Below are 22,785 nucleotides of genomic sequence, written 5' to 3'. Positions count from 1 at the left end.
CGCATTATTACAATAGTACAGACATTGATGTTAAAACATGAAGCCAAAGGCTGCAAGGCTGGACTATGTACAAAATTCCTGGTCTAATGGCCTTTACCCTTTCGCTGCTTCTACCACTGTGCCACCTGACAACCAAACCTCTCTCTAAAAGTCAAATAGACTAGATGGCTGTTTATTAATTGGTGATCTGTTAAAAGATCTTTTGGGTTTTAACTCCAAAACACAGTTTTCTGCAAACTTCCCTTAATTTAAGAAAAAAAGAGAACACTTCTTTCTTATTGTGAATAGAATTATGAGACAGTGATAGGTGAAGTACGATATCAAGAAACGTGAAATTATCAATAGACAATACGTGCAGGAGTAGGCCATTCTGCCCTTCGAGCCAGCACCACCATTCATTATGATCATGGCTGATCATTCACAATCAGTATCCTGTTCCTGCCTTATCCCCATAACCCTTGATTCCACTATCCTTAAGAGCTCTATCCAACTATTTCTTGAAAGTATTCAGAGACTTGGCCTCCACAGCCTTCTGGGGCAGAGCATTCCACACACCCACCACTCTCTGGGTGAAGAAGTTTCTCCTCAACTCTGTTCTAAGTGGCCTACCTCTTATTTTTAAACTGTGTCCTCTGGTTCAGGACTCACCCTCAGCGGAAATATGGTTCAAGCCTCTGGAGTGTTCAATCCTTTAATAATCTTATACGTCTCAATCAGATCCCCTCTTAGCCTTCTAAACTCAAGCGGAGACAAGCCCAGTCACTCCAACCTTTCAGCGTAAGATAGTACTGCCATTCCGGGAATTGACCTAGTGAACCTACGTTGCACTCCCTCAATAGCCAGAATGTCTTTCCTCAAATTTGGAGACCAAAACTGCGCACAATATTCTAGATGCGATCTCACCAGGACCCTGTACAGCTGCAGAAAGACCTCTTTGCTTCTATACTCAATTCCTCTTGTTACGAAGGCCAGCATGCTATTAGCTTTCTTCACTGCCTGCTGTACCTGCATGCTTGCTTTCATTGACTGATGTACAAGAACACCTAGATCTCGTTGTACTGCCCCTTTACCTAACTTGACTCCATTTAGGCAGTAATCTGCCTTCCTGTTCTTGCCACCAAAGTGGATAACCACACATTTATCCACATTAAATTGCATCTGCCATGCATCCGTCCACTCAACTAGCCTGTCCAGGTCACCCTGTATTCTCCTAACATCCTCCTTACATTTCACCCTGCCACCCAGCTTTGTGTCATCAGCAAATTTGCAAATATTACTTTTAATACCTTCATCTATATCATTAATGTACATTGTAAAAAGCTGCGGTCCCAGCACTGATCCCTGCAGCACACCACTCGTCACCGCCTGCCATTCCGAAAGGGAGCCGTTTATCATGATATGTTTCCTGTCAGCCAACCAATTTTCAATCCATGTCAGTATTTTGCCCCTAATACCATGTGCCCTAATTTTGCTCACTATGTGGGAGCACTAACCTCCTATGTGGGACTTTACCAAAAGTTTTCTGAAAGTCCAGGTACACTACATTCACTGGATCTCCCTTATCTATCTTCAGAGTTACATTCTCAAAAAATTCCAGAAGATTAGTCAAGCATGATTTCCCCTTCATAAATCCATGCTGACTCTGACCTATCCTGTTACTGCTATCCAGATGTGTCGTAATTTCGTCCTTTATATATTTTTCCCACCACTGAGGTCAGACTAACTGGTCTATAATTCTCTGTTTTCTCTCTCCCTCCAATTCACTGGAACTGATCCTGAATCTATAGAACATTGGAAAATGATCACCAATGCATCCACGATTTCTAGAGCCACCTCCTTCAGTACACTGGGATGCAGACCATCAGGTCTCGGGGACTTATCAGCCTTCAGATCTAACAGTCTCTCCAACACTATTTCCTGCCTAATATAAATTCCCTTCAGTTCAGGTCCTTCAGTCACTATTATATCTGGGAGATTGCTCGTGTCTTCCCCAGTGAAGACAGATCTAAAGTACCAATTCAACTCTTCTGCCATTTCTTTGTTCTCTGTAATAAATTCACCCATTTCTGTCTTCAAGGGCCCAATTTTAGTCTTAACTATTTTTTTTTCTTTTCACATGGCTAAAAAAGCCTTTACTATCCTCTTTTATATTTTTTGGCCAGTTTACCTTCGTACCTTTTTTTTCTTTGCGTATTACCTTTTTAGTTATCCTCTGTTGTTCTTTAAAAGCTTCCCAGTCCTCCGATTTACCACTCATCTTTGCTATGTTATACTTTTTCCCTTTTGTCTTTATACGGTCCTTAACTTCCCTCGTCAGCCACGGCCACCCCTGCCTCCCCTTAGGATCTTTCTTCCTTTCTGGAATGAACTGATCCTGCATCTTGTGCGTTATACCCAGAAATACCTGCCATTGTTGTTCCACTGCCATCCCTGCCATCATTGAACTTTGGCCAGCTCCTCCCTCATAACTCCATAGTTTCCCTTATTCAACTGAAATATTGTCATGTGCAATTCTACCCTCTCCCTTTCAAACTGCAGATTAAAGCTTATTATATTGTGGTCACTACCTCCTAATGGCTCCTTTACTTCGAGATCCCTGATCAAATCCGGTTCGTTGCACAACACCAGATCCAGAATTGCTTTCTCCATCTAATACGAAGAATAGAAAAGCCGAATAATTTTTACAAGAGGAGACACTAGTAAAGGTTGGTATTTAGAGCTATTTGGATGATTTTGAAATGAATCAAAGTTAGCATGCAGATGCTAAATAGGAAATTAAATTGCATATTTGTTTAAATTGCCAGGGAGTTGGAGATATAACTGTAAGAAAGTCTTGTGTCAATTATAATGAGATCAACCCTCGAAGTCTGCACATAGCTTTGGCTTTCTTGCCTAACAAAATAATTCTTGTCTTGGATGGAGTACAATGAAGGCTCACTAGGTTGATTTCTGGGGTGCTTGTGTTTTCCATTAAAAATAGATTGATTAGAATGAGCATGAGAGGCTCTTGTGGAACAATGGTAGCGTCCCTGCTCCTGTGCCAGGAGACCTGGGCTCAAGACCTATCTGTTCCAGAGTTGTCATAACATCTCTGAACATGTTGATTAGAAAATATCTAAACTAGGCCTATGCATATTAAGGTGGAGGATGCTGAGAGGCTGTTTCTCGTGGCTGAATAGGCTGGAACTGGGGGTTGGAGTTATTGAGTAAAAGTCAACATTTCAGAATCTAAGCCCATACATTGGAGTTCTCTACGTTTGATAGATTTCTAGTTCTTAATTATATCAAGGGATACAGAATAAGGCATTAATGTAGATGATCAGCCATGATTAAAAAATGGTGAAACAGGCTTGAGGGGCTGAATGACCTATGCTCCTATGTTACAATGAATAGGGAATTAATAAATAAACCATATTGTACACAGCACTGCTTTTACAGCATCAAGAAATGTGCACACACCACCTCAGGAATTAGTATTGTGAACCTCCCTACTACAGTTCCTCTGTGGCAAGTATATCCTTCCTTGGGCAATGGGACTTAAAACACAATTCTTCATGTGCAGTCTCACCCGAGTTCTAGACAATTGAAGCAAGACTTCTTTGCTCCTATACTTGACCCAGCAAAACATTAAAGTAATTGTAAAAGTGAATACAAATGAGTACTAAATGGGTACAAAATTGATAACGGACAGAAAATAATTGTGATGTATGTCTGTGTCATTAGAATGAGTTATATTGAGTATTCCCCAAGGTTTAGTACTAAGACTACTACTCTTCTTGATCTACACTGATGTCTTGGACTACGAGGCATAATTTCAGGATACGAAGATGAGGAAAGACCTCGGAAGTGTAATAAAATATGAAAATTGTAACAGACCACAGGAGTCACAGCATATTTTCAGGATGGGAAAATTATGTCTGACTAATTTATTCGAGTTTTTAAAGGAAATTTTAATGAATGTGAATAGGCAGGAACTAGCAGATGGTTCTGTAACTGGACTTCCAGAAGGCATTCAACAAGTTACCTTACGAAAAATGTAGTCAGACGATAAAAGACCATGGTATTGGTAGTAGCAGATTGGCAGGAAACAGGTTAAGGATAAGGGGTTCTCTTTCAAGTTGGCAATCTGTAACCAGTGGGTATCCACTAGTGTAAGAGCTGGGACCACAGCTGTTTAATATATATTTTAACGACTTGGAGGGAGGAGGCAAATGTACTATATCCAAATTTGCAGAAAATTGGCACAAAAAAATAGGTGGAAGGGCAAGTTGCAAGAGAGATACAGTTTAGAGACAAATATTGATTAGTTAAGTAATTGGGAAAAAACGTTGACATACGGAGTATAATGTGGGAAAATGTGAAGTTGTTCATTTTGGAAGGGAGAATAAAAGATCATTATTATTTGGATAGAGAAAACTGAAGAAAGCTGCAAAACAAAGGGACTTGGGTGTACTTTGCACACTTACAGAGATAGTTAGCACACTGGTGCAGCAGGTAATCAGGAAAGCTAATGGAATTATGGCCCTTATTTCAAGGAGTATGAATTAGAAGAGTAAGGAAGTTTTACTGCAACTGTACAAGGTGGTGAGACCACACATGGAGTACTGGGTGCAGTTTTAGTCTTTTTTAAGGAAATATGTCATTTCATTGGAGGTAGTACAGAGAAGATTCACTAAGATGATCCCCAATTGTCTTCTAAGCAAATATAAAATAGGTTGGAACTGTATTTACAGGAGTTTAGAAGAATTTGAGGTGATCTCATCGAAACACACAGGAATTCTTAAAGGGCTTGACAGGGTGAATGCTGACATGTTTCCTCTCGTGGGAGAGTTTAGGACCAGACAGCATAGTCTCATAATAAAAGGTACCAATGTAAGACTTGAGATGAGGAGGTATTTATTTTTTCAGAGGGTTGAGTGTCTTTGGAAATCCTTGTGACAGACAACTGTGGCAGAAGAGTCCTTCTGTATAGTTAAGCCTGAAATAGACAGATTTTTGATCAGCGGGGGAATCAAGGGTTGTGGGGGAATGGGCATAAAAATTCTCGTGAGCAAATGTTGGATCAGCCATAATCCTATTTAATAGTGCAGCAGGCTTGAGGGACAAAAGCTGTTCCTTTTCTCAAGGATACTGTGTGCTTGGTTTGTTTCAGAGGAATAATAAACTGCTCCTCGTTAGTCTGGTTTGGTACAGAGATTAAAGGGTATTGAAAGGCCTTTTTACCTGAGGGGGACAAAGAAGTTAAAAAGTTCTGGTACTTTCATTGTAATAAAGTGGGCCACACGAAATCAGCTTTGGTGGGTGAGGAGAAAGCCATGTATAGGAAAACCAGTCAGTTAGACTAGAAACAAAGCGCACAAGGGAAGTTAGACAACTGCCTCAGAGTATTCAAGATGATCAGAGGTTGATTAAGGAGGAAGAGCCAGATCTGCTTAAAAATATACATGCAAGGGTAAAGTTTATTCACATAGGCCAGGAGTAGCAGGTAAAGAGGTTACAATATTAAGGGACACAGGATCCTCTCAGTCTGTAATGCTGAAGGATGAGGAGATATGTACTCCTGAGAGATTATTGCCAGAGAAGGTACTGGTAACAGGAATTCATCGTGAGACAAAAAGTGCTCAATTATGTAAAGTGAGGCTTGAGTGTCCAGAGGAGAGTTGAGAATTTGTGGTAGGAGTACTGGACAAACTCTCAGCTGCAGGAATACAATTTATCCTTGCAAATGATATAGCTGATTCACCGGTAGGTGTGCTGCCAACTCTGGTTGAAAAGCCAGTGGGGAGACAGGCAACTGAAGAAATGAACAATGTTTCTTCCTGGAATTCTCCCTGATTATGTGGTCACAAGATCACAGAGGTACAAGATGAAGCAGGAGAGTTCAAAAGGCACAGATAAAGAAGCTGACATATCTGATCAAAAACGTTTCGAATAAAGTTAAGTGGAATAGAGAAGGAGCAAATAGGCAAACATGCAAGTGTCTTTTGCTCTGCTAAGCTGATCGAGTTACAGCAGAAAGGTGAGAACTTAAAAGTTATATCAAAAGGCATATACAGAGGAGAATGAATGCCTTCCTGCGTGTTATTACTTAATAAATGATGTCTTAATGGGAAAATGGAAACCACCACACATTCAAGCTGATGAGAAATGGGCAGAAATTCATCAAATTTCTTTGCCATTAGGGTATAGAAAGGAGGTGCTGCGAGTGGTGCATGAGCTACCACTTGGAGATCATTTCGGGGTGAGGAAAACACAGGCTAAAATACAAAGACATTTTTACGGGCCGGGATGACATAAAGACGTGGTTGAATTTTGCCAGCCATATCGTACATGTCAGCTAATCAGAAAACTACAGGCAGTAATAAAACCTGCATCTTTAATACCTATTGCAGCATTTGAGAAATCTTTCACAATAGTCTTGATTGATTGTGTAGGTCCACTATCCTCAATCAAAAAGTAGGTATAAGTATTTATTAACAATAATGGATGTGTCGACTAGGTTTCCAGAGACAATCCCATTATGCAACATCACAGCTAAAATGGTTGCAGAAGAATGACTTAAATTTTTACTCGATATGGACTACCAACAGAGATCTAGACAGATCAAGCATCAAACTTCACACCCAGACTATTCAAGGAGGGAACGGATAACTTGGGAATAAAGCAATTCAAATCTACTGTGTACCATCCCAAATTGCAGGGAGCACTGGAGAGATGACATCAAACACTAAAGACCATGTTGAGGGCTTATGGTCAGGATTATCCAGAGAATTGGGATAAGGTAGTTCAGTTTGTACATTTTGCAATCAGAGATGCACTGAATGAATCAACCAAATTCAGTCCATTTGAATTAATATTTGGGCATGAAGTAAAAAGACCTTTAAAATTAAGGAGAAATTAATAAGTCAGAATTCAGAGACCATCCATTTGGACTATGTGTTAACTTTACAGAACGATTAAATAGAGCTGGAGAGTTGTTGAGACAGCATTTAAAAGTATCACTGTATATAATGAAACAGGAAGCAGATAAGAAATCACAAATTCGCAACTTTGCGATTAGGGATAAGGTATTGGTGTAACCTCCACGATTTGGAGACGCCGGTGTTGGACTGAGGTGTACAACGTTAAAAATCACACAACACTAAGTTACAGTCCAACAGGTTTAATTGGAAGCCCTAGTTTTCGGAGCGCTGCTCCTTCACCACTTGATGAAGGAACACCGCTCCGAAAGCTAGTTCTTCCAATTAAACCTGTTGGACTGCAACCTGGTGTTGTGTGAATTTTAACTGTGTTACCTCCAGTAACAGGTGAGCATTTCAAAGCAAGGTATAGTGGACCATATCAAACTGAGAGGAAATTGAATGAGGTGAACTACTTGATAAGGACTCCAGACAGGAAGAGATCTCACAGAGTGTGTCATGTGAATACGCTCAAAAGGTATTTTGATAGGGAAAGAAACCAAGAAGAGAAGGTGTTAATGACTACAGCACAGAAGGAAGAACCAAGGTTACAGGATCCTGAATTGGACATTCCTCAAATTAAATTGGACAATGAGGAAGTTGTCAAAAACTGGGATAAATTATTGAGTTACCTTCCACAGGAAAATTGAAATGACTTGAAAGAGTCATTACTAACACATGGGGAGATATGTGGAAATAAACTGGGAAGTACTAACCTAATTGTGCATGATGTAGAAATAAATGATGCTGTTTCGATTAAGCAACATCCTTTTAGGAATAGCCCTCTAAAGTTGGCACAGGTTCAGAAGGAGGTAGAATGCATGCTCCAAGATGACATAATCGAAATGAGTTACAGTGACTGGAGCTCACCCATAGCCAAAGCCAGACGGTATCCAACGGTTACGTGTGGACTATCGCAAAGTCAATGCCGTTACAAAGACTGGTACATATCCAATTCCACGGTTGGAGAACTGTGTCGAAAAAGTGGGATAAGCAACTTCCATTTCTAAGTTGGACTTGCTCAGAGGGTACTCGCAAGTACCTCTGTCAGAGAGATCAAAGGCAATTTTGACTTTCGTAACACCAAATGGACTATATCAGTTCAAAGTCATGCCATTTGGTATGAAAAACGCTCCAGCCACATTTCAGAGACTGACTAATAAGGTCATTGCCGGATTACCCAACTGTGTGGTGTATATTGATGATCTGCTGATTTTTAGTAACTCACTGAAGGAACATTTACAGCATTTAGCAGACTTGTTCGATTGACTTCGGAAGGTAGACTTGGTGGGAAACCTAGCTAAAACTGAATTTGCCAAAGCCCAAGTCACCTTCCTGACAAATGGCCCCATGGAATGCAAAATGAAAGTAATTGGCGAATTTCCCACACCACTGACAAAAAAAGCAGTACTATGGTTCCTGGCATTGAGTCGATTTTACCAAAAATTTCTGCCCAACTTTAGCTGTGTGGCTGCTCCATTCACTGAATTGTTAAAAAAGGCAAGTAGTTCAGTGGACAGTGGATTGTCTAATGGCATTTGACAGCCTAAAAACTATGTTAACTACTGCCACAGTATTAGCCACACCAGATTACACGAAGCCTTTCAAAATGGCTATCGATGCCAGTGATTTGGATGTCAATGCGGTGCTCCTGTAGGAGGATGACGAGGAATAGGAAGACCCATCCGGTATTTTTCCAGGAAGTTGAATGTTCATCAACAGAAATATTCAACGATGGAGAAAGAGACTTTAAGCTTGGTTTTGGCATTGCAACATTTCAGTGTTTATATTACCAGCAATGCATCTGAGACAATTGTATACACTGATCACATTCCATTGACATTTGTGAAAAAGTTAAGGACAAAAATGATGGAGCTTGTTGCAGCCATTCAATTTGACAACTGTGCATGTGGCAGGTCGTGAAAACGTGATTGCCGATGCATTATTGAGACTCGAATGAGATACAGGGGCGTTCAGTGGCAGGTGTGCCACGGCCTGAATTCGCATGTGGTTCTGCATGTTTGCATGTTTATAGTTAGTATTGTGTACGGCTGTGTGTCAGCCTTACTGGGTTTTCGAAGAGTTTTAAAAATAAAGCCATCTTTTGGTATTGATGGTTCTTTTTTTTTAAGGGGGGAGGTGTGACACAAAAGGATACTGTGTTCTTGGTTCTTTTGCATAGGGGTAATAAACCGCTCCCAGTTCTGATTAGTATGGTTTGATACAGAGATTAAAGGGTATTGAGGGGCCTTTTTGTTTATATGTCAACAGATGAAACTTCAGGCCAAAGTAGTCATGCTTTAGAACTGACCTGTATAATGAAAGAGGAGTGGTCAGCTCACTAGCTGAGCAGTTCAGTCCAGAACTAGTTGGGAGTTCAGCAGTGGACTGTGTGAACAGCTTTCTCTCTTTCTGCCCTTCTAACGTCAACCTGTAAGCATCTTGGTGTTCCATTGTGTAATTTTGTGAATAGATTTTTGTCTGTTTTAAAGTCTAGTAGTCAACTTAGCTACCTCACTCCGGATAATTTTCACTGTACATTTACCGAAAAAATTGCAAAGTTATAGTCTGAGCTGCCTGCTTCAGAATGTTTTGAGTGGTCTGGCCTAGTCCACAAGAACTCTTGCCAATTTTTAAAGATACACCAAGGAAAACATTCTATTTGGATGCATCACTGCGTGGTTTGACAACTGCTTTTCCCAAGACCGCAAGAAACTACAGAGAGTTGTGAATACAGCTCAGTCTATCAGGCAAACCAGCCTTCCATCCATTGACTCCAACCATACTTCCTGTTGCCTCAGGAATGCAACCAACGTAATCAAAGACCCCTTCAGCCTGATTACATTCTCTTCCACCCTCTTCCATCAGACAGAAGATATAAAAGTTTGCATACGCATACGGACACATTCAAAGACAGCTTCTTCCCCACTGTTAAGACTTCTGAATGGACCTCTCAAATTTTAAACTTAATGCTGATCTCGCTGTCTATGAACTTTCTCTGCAGCCATAATATTGTATTCTTTGTTCCATTATATTACCTTAATGCACTTTGTACAATATGATCTGCCTGTACTGCATGTAAAATAAAACCTTTCACTGTATCTAGGTATGTGACAATAATAAATCAAATCAAAATCATTTATATAAAAGATGAAAAGCAATGGATCCAGCAATAATCCTTGTGGCACACCACTAATCACAGGCCTCCAGTCTGAAAACAAACCTCTACCACCACTCTCTGTCTCTTATCTTCAAACCAATTTTGTATCCAATTGGCTAGCTCCCCTTAAATTCTATGTGATCTTACCTTGCTAACCAGTTTACCATACAGAAATTTGCCGAACGCCTTGCTGAAGTTCATATAGGCAATGTCTAGTGGTCTGCCTTCATTCATCTTCTTTGTCACCTCTTCAAAAAACTCACTTAAGTTAGTCAGACATGATTTCACACACACAAAGCCATGCTGAATATCCTTAATCAGTACTTGCCTTTCCAAATAGGTGTAAATCCTGTCACTCAGAATCTCCTCCAACAATTTACCCACTACTGACATCAGGCTCACTGGTCAATTGTTTCCCTGGCTTTTCCTTACACCTTTCTTGAATAATGTTAGCCACCCTCAAGTCATCTTGCACCTCACCTGTGGCTATCAATGATACAAATATCTCAGCAAGGAGCCAACCAATATCTTCCCTAGCTTCCCACAAAGTTCTGAGATACAACTGGTCAGGTTCTGGGATTTATCTACCTGTATGAGTTTTAAACTCTCATGTACTTCCTCTTCTGTAATCTGGTCGCATTTCAAGTCATCACTACTTACTTCCTCAAGTTCCCTAGCTTCAATGTCCTTTCTGTATTTACTCTAAGACTCCCTGCAAGTTTCTATGAGATTATCTTCCATTCTTCCAAAATCTCGAGAACATTGGCCCAGTCTCCTCAATCTTTACTCACCGGATGGTCCCACCAACTAAGGAACCTGTTCAGCAAACCTATGCTGCACTGTCACTGTGGCAAGTATATCACAATACTCCAGGTGCAGTCTCACCTATGTGCTATATAACTGAAGCAAGACCTCTTTGCTCCTGTACTCAACCACGCAAAAATATCAAAAAAAGTTCTAAAGGCTCAGCCTTTGTGAAATCCAAAAAGTCTGAATATGGTTCAATTATAAATGCAGGAAAGTATGCCAAAGCAACACCGTGCAATCCCAAACATGAGAAGCCAACTTGTTAAGGCCTCAATACAGGAGTTGATTACATGCACAATAAGTAGTGGATGTGACAGAGAAAAGTGAGACTACACCAACAGATCAGATCTGTTGGATTCTTCTACCAACCATAGAGAACATTTCAGCCCTATAGGCAAAAAGGCATCGGTTCAGATTTTGCAGTCATGAATAAAGTGACTGCTCACCACTGACCTTGAAGAAAGCTGACCACAGAGGGCAATCAGAAACAGGCAATAAATATTGGCCTTGCCAACAAATCTCATATCCCATGAATGAATAAAGAAAATAAAAGCTGTCATCAAGGTATGAATGTCATTCAGGAAAATATCTAAGAAATTAATTTACAGCACTAATATTCTCTGTGTCCTTCTCTTTGCCTTACGCCAAGTAACTAATTGTTTTTTCCCCATTAAGCCATGGTATATTGTAGAGCATATCGCAAAAAGGTGACAAGGCTGTAAACATAAAGAACAGTAATATGATAGTATGTCAAATCAGATGAACTATCACTTCACTATTGAATTAAACATTACAATCTTACAAAGGTATCAATTTTACATGACCTTTTCAATATACAATTTGTTACACTGCTCTAATATTTTAGATTAATATATAACATTTTCAGAAACAATATTTCCATTTTACATCTAGTTCACTAATTATGTGAACAAATAAATGTTATAGTTCCTTATGTCTATAGATTTTAACATAGATTGTGGAAAGCTGACAGCAAATGATACCCAATATGCTAAAGTATTATTGTAAAATTAGTCAGTATTTCTGACTGGCAACTAACTGAAGACGTTTAATGCAAATATGAATGGACAATCAGCATGCATCTATGCACGCAAATTAAGTGTACTGATTGCTATTATAAGGCAGCCCAGTTTCCTGATTACTGCATTAATATTATGACCACTAACCAATGATCCTAGTCAGGCTGGCGCTGTCACCTCCGGAATCAGATACATCAATCATTGCTAATTTCCAGTTCCCAGGAGCATCACTTTCTCAAAATACAGTCTACTAAAACAATACTTGACCCATTTGTTCTCATCTCCTCTCTTGATCCCTGTTCCGGTAATGATTCACTTGGGACACTGCATCCTTTTTTCTACAGTATCTAATCAACAAACTTTACAACATTACAAGTACGATATAGAAAGTTATACTTAATCATGGAAAGTCATTTATTCCCAGACACACACCAATTTCAAGAGCCTATTAACAGACTGGCCAAGTAGAATGGAACTATACTCAGGTGTTAAGTGTAATACACTGACCTGATCATGAGAACAGTAACGAGGGTGATATTCATGTAATATTTTTGCAAACCTGATGAAGCTGTAACTGGAAAATATGAAAACTCTCTTTAGGCTCTTGTGTGCTAACTTTATAGAATAATTAAGTTGATGAACAGCTTATGCTCGAAACGTTAACTCTCCTGCTCCTTGATGCTACCTGACTTGCTGTGCTTTTACAGCACCACACTTTTTGACTTCAAGAGAACACAGATTAGTCGAAAGAGATGAAATGAGTTGACACACAAGGTGAAAAACAACATTAAGAGGTTGTATAATCAAAATAATATTTTATGTGGGTTGTGCAAGAGCAATGGTATTTGGGGTACGTACTTACAGATCTTTGACGTGCTAAGCTTTTCAAATCACTACTTGTGCCACAGGTGGAGTATTATGTACAGTTCTAGGCAATTTTCTACAGGAAGGATGTCATGGTCCTGGAAATGTTATAGAGAAGGTGCACCAGAATGATCCAAAGGTGGATGGAGTTTGGTAATATGGAATGATTAGAGAAACTAGGATTGTACTCCTTGAAGGAGAGAAAGCCAAGGGAAGAATTACTGGAGGTACTTCAAAGTAGGAAAAGTTTTGAGCAAATAGAGAGAAACTACTTCCTTTGACAAGAGAGTTGGTGCATTCTAAATCTCACCATCTTAAAGAGTACTGATAACTTTCAAAAATCAATTAGACAAATGGATGAAGTGAACCAATTTCCAGAGTGGCTTGGAAGAAACGAGATACTAATTGAACAACTTTTTGTAAAAGCTCAGATGGGAAGGAAGGGCTGAATGCTTTCCTTCTGTGCTAACTATGATTTTATACTGTTGACTATTGAGTCACAGATCTAACTGATCAGAAATAAGTACCTCTCTATTCTAAACACATTTTTCAGCACTTAGCTCATAGCCTCGTATGGCTTGGCATCACAAGTGCATATCTGAATACTTCTCAAATGTTATGAAGTATTTTGCCTCTCCTACCCTTACAAGTAGCGAGTTACAGATTTGCAGACCCCTAAGGAACTGGTATTAAGACTACAGCTTTTTGGTTATTTAAAAGTGAATTGGGTTTTGCTACAGGAAAAACAATTTCAAACTATGTGAATTGATAGGAATTTGGTAATGTAGTGAATAGTGAACAGCAGACTAGGTGAAAATAAATGTCCTTACATTCCCTCTAAACCTCCTGCCGCATATCTTAAATCTATGCCCCCTTGCCATTGATCCTTCCTCCAAGGGGAAAGGTTTCTTCCTGCCTACCCTAAAACAACTCCAGTCTATCCAATCTCTCTTCACAACTAAAACTCTCCAGCCCAGGCAACACACCAGTAAATCTCATCTTCACGGTCTCCAATGTATTCACATATATCCAATAATGTGGATTCCAGAATTATGCACAGAACTCTAGCAATGGCCTTATCAACATTTTATACAGTTCCAGCATAAGCTCACTGCTCTTGAACTCTATGTGTCAGCTAATAAAGGCAAGTATCCCATATGCCTTCTTAACCACTTCATCATACTATCTTTTATTCCCGAATAAAGCAGGTAACACTCTCCCATTGTTCCCTTTCTAATAATATTACATCAATAATTTAAACTTTTGCAAAATCTTTCAAGGAAAAATAAGTTCTCCGAACCTTTTCTGTTCTAACTGATTACGTTTCTTTGCCTTAAATTTGCTCAGATTCAGGCTGTCTAATGTCTTTGTAAAACACTGAAGAACTCAGTTAGCGATGATTCACCTTCACAGTAGACAACTAAATATGTCACTGTTGCTTTTACTTCGATCAGAAAATAATAGAAGAATTGATTTTAATTGCATTTAAACTCCGAGATCAGGCCATCATACCCAATCTAAGCATCTGCGCCTTGGTCATTTTCAGGTGGACATAAATTTGCACATAAGCTTACTTTCCTTGCAAGTTCAATCCTTCATTTTACTCTATTGTTGGTCATAATAGCATAAAAAGTAGGACAGGAGGCAGCAATTTAGTCCCTTGAGTTTGCTCCATCATTCTATAAATTCATGGTTGATTTTATTGTGGCCTGAATTTCACTTTCCTGCTTGCTCCATCCCATAAGCCTAAATTTCTTTGTAAATCAAGAAAGTATCCAGTGTAGCCTCTAATATATTCAAAGGCTCAGCTTCCACTACTCTCTGGGGGTAGAGAACTCTAAAGGTTAAAACCCACAAACAGAATCAGGCAGATAGTGCAGGGGTCCCCTGGAATCCTGTTCAAAAACCTGCGTTCCATTTTGGAAGCTGATGAGGGTGCTGGCTCTTCAAAGTGCAGACAGAGCCAGGTTTTTATCACCACAAGTAGCCTTGCACTTGCACAACCCACATAAAATGTTATTTTGATTATACTACCAGGAAGGGGAGGAAGAAGAAAGGAGGTGTGATAGTGAAAGGGCATTCATTAGTTCGGAGAACAGATAGGTCTTTCATTGGCTGCAGACATATCTCCAGAATGAAGTGTCTCCTCTCTGCTGCCAGGGTTATGGATGTCACCAGTGCTGAATGACATCCTGAAGAAATAGGTATCAAGACAGAGGGCATGGTACACATTGGTACCAACAATATAGACAGAATGAGGAATGAGGTCTTGCATCAAGAATTTAAGGAGCTGGGCAGTAGGCTAAACAGCAGGACCTCAAAGGTTGCAATCTCTGGATTATTGCTGGTGCCATGTGCCAGCAAGTACAGGAATAGAAGAATAGTACAGATTAATTCATTACTCCAGAGTTAGTGGAGGAGGGAAGATTTTAGACTACTTGATCACTGGGATGGTTTCTGGGGAAGGTGGGCCCGGTACAAGTGGGATAGTCTGTACCCGAATCAGAATGGGGCAACTTTCTTTCGTGTGTTTGTTGTTGGGAGGAATTAAAACTAGTTCAACGGGGGATGGGACATAGAGTATTAATGCCATATGGACATCAAATACTTTAATAAAGGAACCAAGGCAAGGGAGTTCAGGCATGTTGAGTTTTAAGGGAGTAATGGAGGCAAGATGGCCACTACTTTAATTTGAGTATTATAGGTTAAGACAGAGGGGTTAAGGGTGTGGATTGATACATGGAATTCCAATGTTATTGCCATCAGACAGTCATAGTTGAGAGAGGTCCAGGACTGGCAACTGAGCATTCTAGAGTGTAGGATTTTCAGGCAGGACAGGGAAAGGTATAAAAGAGGTGGTGGTGTTGCACCTCATTAATTAAAGAGTCAGTAACTGCAGTGCAGAGGATGATATCTGGGAAGGATCTTCAAATGAGGATTTTGTGGATAAAGCTTACGAATAAAGAGGGGCAGTCACAATTACCTATGGTGTGTCAAAACAATAAGAGGGTAATTTGATTCGGGCATTTCAACATACCCAACATTTTTATTGAGTCATAGAGATGTACAACACGGAAACAGACCTTCAGTCCAACTCATCCATGCCGAACAGGTTTCCTAAATTAATCTATCCTATTTGCCAGCATTTGGCCCATACCCTTCTAAAGCCTTCCTATTCATAAACCCCTTCAATGTTGTAATCCAGTACTTCGTCTGGCAGTTCGAGGGGGCAGATTTCTTGAAATCTATTCAAGAGACCTTTTTATATCAATATGTAGATGGTTCTACAAGGGATGGCTCTGTGCTGGATTTAATTCTGGGGAACAAAGCCAAAAAGGTATTTGAGATGGCAGTAGGAGAGCGTTTTAGCGATAGCAGCCACAACAGCATACATTTCGCATTTGTTATGATTAGATTAGATTTCCTACAGTATGAAAACAGGCCCTACGACCCAAAAGGTCCACACCGACCCTCCGAAGAGTAACGACCCAGAACCATTCCCCTACCCTATATTTACCCCTGACTAATGCATGTAACACTGTGGGTAATTTAGCATGGCTGATCCACTTGAGCTGCACATCGATGGATTGTGGGAGGAAACCAGAGCACCCGGAGGAAACCCATGCATACACGGGGAGAACATGCCACATAGACAGTCGCCAGAGGTGGGAATTGAACCTGGGTCCCTGGTGCTGTGAGGCAGCAGTGCTAACCAGTTATAGACAAAAATGATCTACAACAAAGGATTTTGCATTGGGGAAAACGGATTTTATTAAAATAACACAGGATTTGATCAGAGTAGACAGGAATAAAACATCTACAGCAGAGCAGTGAGGTGGAGGGAGGATCAGTTCGCCATGGACTTGGAGAGAGTACAGGCCTGACCTGTTCCCTTTAGGGTGAACTGTAGGTCAGAGAATCCTAGATATCTAGGTATATATAAGACTAATAAAAAGGAAAAGAGAGATATAACAAGTACAAAGGTCTGAGTGGAGTAATGGAAGTGCAAGGAAACCATTAAGGGAGCGAAGGCGGGCATGAATAAATAGTGGCAGGTAAAATTAGGGAGAATCCCAAGCTATTCTCTAAGTATATCAAGGGGAAGAGGATATCCAGGGAAAGAATGAGGGAACATTAGGGACCAATAGGCAATCTGAGAGTGGAACCAGTAGACATTTGTCAGGTATTAAATGAGTACTTCACACGTGTCTTCACTTTGGAGGAGGAGAAGGATGTAGATATAGAATTTGGGAAGAGAGCCTGTGAGGTTCTTAAACAGTTTGACATAGGGAATATAGAGGTATCAGAGATTTTATCAGGTTTAATAGTGAACAAACCCCAAGGTCCAGATGTGCTGTATCCCAAGCTGCTGTGAAAGACAAGGGAGGAAATTACAGGGGCTGTGATCTAATTTTTTAATTCCTCTCTGGCCACAGGGCAGATGCCAGAACAGCAAGTGTGGTTCCACTTTTCAAGAAGGGTGGTAGAAGAAAACTAGAGAATTTCAGAATCAGTGTGTTTCATATCAGTGATCCAGAGACTATTTGAAAAGGCAAGGCTTCATTGGGGATTGTTGGCATGGGTTTGACAAAGGGGGACCATGTCTAACAAATTTGATTGAACCTTTGAGGTGGCAAACAGATATGTAGACAAGAGTAGTGCACTTATATTGTTTATTTGGATTTTAGCAAAACCTTCGACATGGTTCCACGTGACAGACTGATGAACATGGGAAAAACACAGTGCTTCTTCTATACTGCACAATTCTAACAAGCTCTGAAAAAATAAATCCCACTTCATCTGTCTTAAATGAGAGATACTATTTTTAAAATGTGCTCCAATTGTAGACTTCCCCATAAGGGAAACATTCCCTCAACACAAAATCCCCTCAGAATCTTAGAAGTTTCAATCATATCATTTCTCATTGTTCTGAAGCCCAAAGAGTATTGGCCTGTTATGTTCTAATTTACCATACGACAACCCCTCATCCCACAAATCAACCTAGAGAACCTGCTCTGAACTGTCTTCAAAGCCAAAGTACTCCCTCATCATTCTAGGTGACATGGAGACATTCCTTAAGGGAAGAGAGTTCAGAGCAATACCAGTAATGCTGCTGCAAGTGCGATGGTAGTCAACATTTCTTGGTAGGAGCTGCTTCAGATAGGGGGGTTCTATTGTACTTAGAGAAACCCTTTCATTCTAACATTTAGTTGAGCATGCACAGCCCAGGGCTTCCAAACAAATTATGGCATTTTCTCAAAATTTACAAAATTTTGTTTGCAATTCTCCAGTCTTCTGGTATCACCCACAAATCTAGAGAAAACGGAAAGAGTATCTGTTATTTTGTCTCTCACTTCCTTCCATGTGCACAGATGCATCTCATTTGGTCCTGGTGACTTATCAACTTGCAGCACCAACAGTTTATCCAATCCTTCCTCATTATCAATTTGTAATCTTTCTAATGACTAAATCTCATCCCCTGTATTCATAACCCTGGGTAACATCGATTTTCTTGCTAAAGACAGATGCAAAACATTAATTTCCTACCACAGCCATGTCCCCTGTATTTGCAGATAAATCTCCTTTTAGGTCCCTAATCAGCTCAACCCTTTCTTCTACCGCTCTTCTATTATGTCCTCATAAGTCGTCATTGGGATTCCCCTATTTATTAGCTGCCAGTCTTTTTTCATAATCAGTCTGTTTCTCTGATTTGCTTTTTCCACTTTCTTCAGAAATCTCAATTGTATTTTTTTTCTGGCATCAGAGAGAGGCATACATTTTCTTCTTTCTCTTAGTTTCTATCCTCTTTTTGATCCAGTGAACTCTAGATATGTGTTGGTCCTAACCTTCCCTTTACAGAGAATGTACCTTGACTGTATTCAAAGTTCTTTTTTGAAGATAGCCCATTGTTCAGCCACTGTTCATCATGTCAACCTTTGGCTCCACTTATCAAGCTCCTTTCTTGCCCATTGAAGTCAACTATACCTCGGCAAAGTATTCTTACTTTGGATTGCCCATTGTTGTTTACCACTGTCATCTTAAAACGAAAGTTCTAGTAGTCTTCCAGTACTTGGCTTTTAACAAGAAAAGAAGACACTGGAAATTCAAAATGAAAACAGAACTTTCTGGTAAGTCTGATAGCATCAGGTTCTGAAGATGTCAGATTGGACTCAAAACATTAACTTTGCTTGTCTCCCATAGATGCTGCCATCGCATTCTGCTTTTATCTAATTTCTTGTTGAACTTGACATGTACTGCTGTAGAAAATTCACTTGAACACAATCTAAGAACGCTAGTCTCTTTCTTCCCTTAAGTCTACCACTATTCCAGTACATAACCAGATAAATGAAGGCCCCCATATTACCTATTCTAAAATGCTTGCACTTCTCTTTTCAATCGGAGATGAATGATCTCCTAATTTTCTCAAATAGTCTTTGGATTGAGCGAGGAAACTGGAGCATCCGACAGAAACCCACATAAATACAGGGAGAATGTGCAAACTGCGCCGAGTCACCTGGGACTGGAATTGAACCTGTCCTTGGCTATAAGGCAGCAGTACTAACTAGAGTTACAGTGCTACCTAATTCTGACATCCCCATAACTTGATGAATAAATATTGAAAAAGCACTATTTTCAGAAAAGTCTGAATAATCTAAGTAGAAACTTCAGAGTCTAGGAACTTCATATGTAATATTTCAAGATCATTTGATGGTGAAACTTTTCCAAGAAGATAAGTTGACAAAACTGTTTTACAGTGACATGAGTAATACATTAAGCACAATGAATACAACACACAGATCATTCTTGGTACACCTGGATAAAATGTGCTTCAAATGCCACTCTGCCAAAGGAAATCTCCTGATGGAATGTACACCAATCTGAAGATATCTGTTCAAAGTCCGTTTCAGAATGAGCTGGTGAAAGATTTTCTACTTTCCATCAAAATAGAACATAGAAAATAGAGGATATGGTTAAAAATATCTTCAAATGCAGTGCTCTTTAAGGAGAAGCTACAATTACAGCTTTTACGGAAAAGATTTCATTCTAGTGTATGTTTTTCTTTTGGTCTGTCAGGTTTCCTGAAGCTGTCTGTTGGCTAAAAAGACAGAGAAACTGATTCTCGCACGTCGGGATAAGTGTGTGTGAGAAGACAAAAAGGTCTCAAAACTTTTAGTGACAGGAATCGTGGACACATTGTGTAAAGCAGCAAGGTCACTGCAGTATGAGGGGTTGGAAAATTATAGCACTTTGCATGACCTGTAGTGAAATGCAAATGTTCCTAGACTATTTCAAAATGAAAAATGGCACTTCATCTGAAGATTAAAACTGACATTCAGATAATTTGACATTGGCTGCTAGTCCAATTCTAGAAGTTTATTTACTCCAATTAAGGAGGTCTCGGTAATACATGCACTGTCAAAACCACCTTACATCTAACTTTACCCAATTACTAATGATTATCCAATAACCACTTTATCAACCAATTGCCTTCCACAGTAAATATAAATGTAACAAGCAGCAGCAGGCACACCTAAAAATGAGGTTGTCAACCTGGTGAAGCTTCAACACAAGTCTGCTTGCATGCCAAATGGAAGCAGCATGTTATAGACAGGGTTAACTGATCCCACAACCAATGGATTCAACCAAGACCTTGCAGTTCAGCTAATCCACTCATGGATGGCAGTGGACATTTGAACAACTCACGTGGGTTGAAAGTTCCACAAATATTCCTATCCTCATGATGGAGGAGTCCAGCACATCAGTACAAAAGTCAAGGGTAAAGAATTCGCACCCATTTTTAGCCAAAAGCGTCATGTGGATGATTCATCTCGGCCTACTCTGGAAGTCTCCAGCATCACAGATGCCAGTTATTTTATCAATTTGATTACTCTTTGTGTTCCAGTACAGTAAACTCTGACCTCTGCCGGACAATGTGGAAAATTGGCTACTTTGTTGACAGTACTATCAAGTGGCACTTTTAAAGAAATCACCTGCTCATTGACATCAGTCTGGTTTTTGGATTCTGCCCCATCCACTCAGTTCCTTTCTTCATTAAAAGCTTGATTCAAACATGGAAAAAGGTGCTGAAAACCAAATATGAGTCAAGTGTGACTGCCCTTGACATCAAGGGAGCATATAGCATTAAGAAGTCCTAATAAAACTAGAGTAAATGCAATCAGAAAGAAATCTCTATCCTGGCAGGTGTCATAACTAGCACAACCAAAGATGGTTATGACTGTTGAAGGTCATTCATGTCAGCCACAGAATATCAGGTTAGCAATTCCTCAAGGTAGTGTCCTAGACCCAACCATCTTTTTTGCTCTCCATTCATAGTTCAGTGGTTGTCAATCTGTTTCTCCTTACCCTCAGTTCAATGTGTTGTCCATCTGTCTCTCTATTCCCAGTTCAGTGTGTTGTCTCTCTTTCTCTGTCTCGGTTTCCAGTTCAGTGTTTTATCACTCTGTCTCTCCCTATTCCCAATAGAGTGCACTGCTTTGGTCATTTACTGCTGCTTTACCAAAGACCTGTCCTTTATCAGGAAGTCAGAAGTGGAGATGTTTGCTAATTTGAAAACAAAAAAGGGTCATAAACTAGGAATTCTGTAGCAATTAACTCACCTACAATCTCTCCTATGTCTGTCAACCATGTACAAGGCACAAGACAGGAGTGTGACACAATATTCTTCACTTGTCTGCTAAGTACAGGTGCAGAAACATTCAAGCTCGACACCATTCAGGATAAAGCAAACGATTGGCGATCCACAGACAACATTCAACTTTAACTGCCTCCACCACCATCACACAGTAGCAGCGGTGAATCTACAACATGCAATATTGGAACTCACCAAGACTCCTAAAAACAGCACATTCCAAAGTGCAAACTCTACCTCTTATAAGGACAGATGTACCAAAATGCCATCACATGTAGGGTTCCCTCCCAGTTTCTCACCAAACTGATTTGGAACTATAACATTGTTGCCTAACTGCTGGATCAAAATCCTGGAACTCCCTTCCCACTCACATTGTGTATGCTCTTATACTCTAAGGACTGCAGTGAGCAATTCAAGGCTGCAGTTCCCTACCACCTTCTCCAGAGTAATTACAGGTGGACAATAAATGCAGGCCTACCCACTAATATCCATATTCCCTGAAACATATTAAAAAAATCACAGATCAAATTATTTATGGATTTGCTTGTGATCATACTAATTGCAATCCTCCTCACACCCGCAGGATATAAGTTGACAAAACAACCACAGTCTTGATGCAAATTTAAGTTTGTACCATCCTCATAGCAAGATCTCATGACACATTCACTTTGATTGATTCCAAATATTAATACTTTTGAGCGCTTTTTTTTTGGAGAGAGGTTGGAAGAACATTTCAAAGCGTGGAATTCCTAAATTATAGTGTGGTATACTGCCAGAAAGTGGAAACTTCCATCTCAAACTGACAAGACTGACTTGGGAACAAGTAAAATGAGGAATTATCTTATCACACACAGGAATCAGCAAGTATGCTTAATTTTGCTGAATAACTACTATCTAATTGAAAACTATTGTTTAATGTGCATACTTACTTAAACATGATCTTTTTGTTGTAGCACTTGCTCCTCCTAAACACAAGTTTCCTCCTCGATGAACCAATTCAAGCTCCAAATTCAGCCTGTTCAATTAAAATGCATTTGCAATTTATAAATTGAAATTATTTCAGTCTTTATGTGCCTCATTTTAAAAAGGCATATGTAATATATAATATATATAAAAATGAAACCATGACAAGAAAAAAAACATTCTGCTATCTTATATTTGAGGAAAAACAGAAGAAAGTATACTTGAAATATTTCCTTTACACTTATAAAACATGTACTGTGTTGAAGCATCTTCTTCAATAACACAGATTGTTTTTCTGTGTGTAGGTTTCAAATTCCAAGAAATTATCAAACATTATCCCCAAGT

The 22,785-nt window shown here is 39.7% G+C and overlaps 1 protein-coding gene across 10 annotated transcripts in view; it reads right to left on the bottom strand.

Moving 5' to 3' along the window:
• The window catches only part of ubr3 (ubiquitin protein ligase E3 component n-recognin 3), a 351,638-nt gene that overhangs the window by 68,910 nt on the left and 259,943 nt on the right, over positions 1 to 22,785 (bottom strand). For all 10 annotated transcript variants that reach the window (XM_043693670.1, XM_043693671.1, XM_043693672.1 and 7 more), the window contains one exon: positions 22,407 to 22,492. In XM_043693670.1, the coding sequence (XP_043549605.1) occupies positions 22,407 to 22,492 (86 nt within the window). The remainder of the gene's footprint in view (positions 1 to 22,406; positions 22,493 to 22,785) is intronic.

The sequence above is a fragment of the Chiloscyllium plagiosum genome, chromosome 7, assembly GCF_004010195.1.
Source record: "Chiloscyllium plagiosum isolate BGI_BamShark_2017 chromosome 7, ASM401019v2, whole genome shotgun sequence".
NCBI lineage: Eukaryota > Metazoa > Chordata > Chondrichthyes > Orectolobiformes > Hemiscylliidae > Chiloscyllium > Chiloscyllium plagiosum.
The sequence above is the reverse complement of the archived record's forward strand: the minus strand, read 5'-3'. Positions and strand labels throughout refer to the sequence as shown.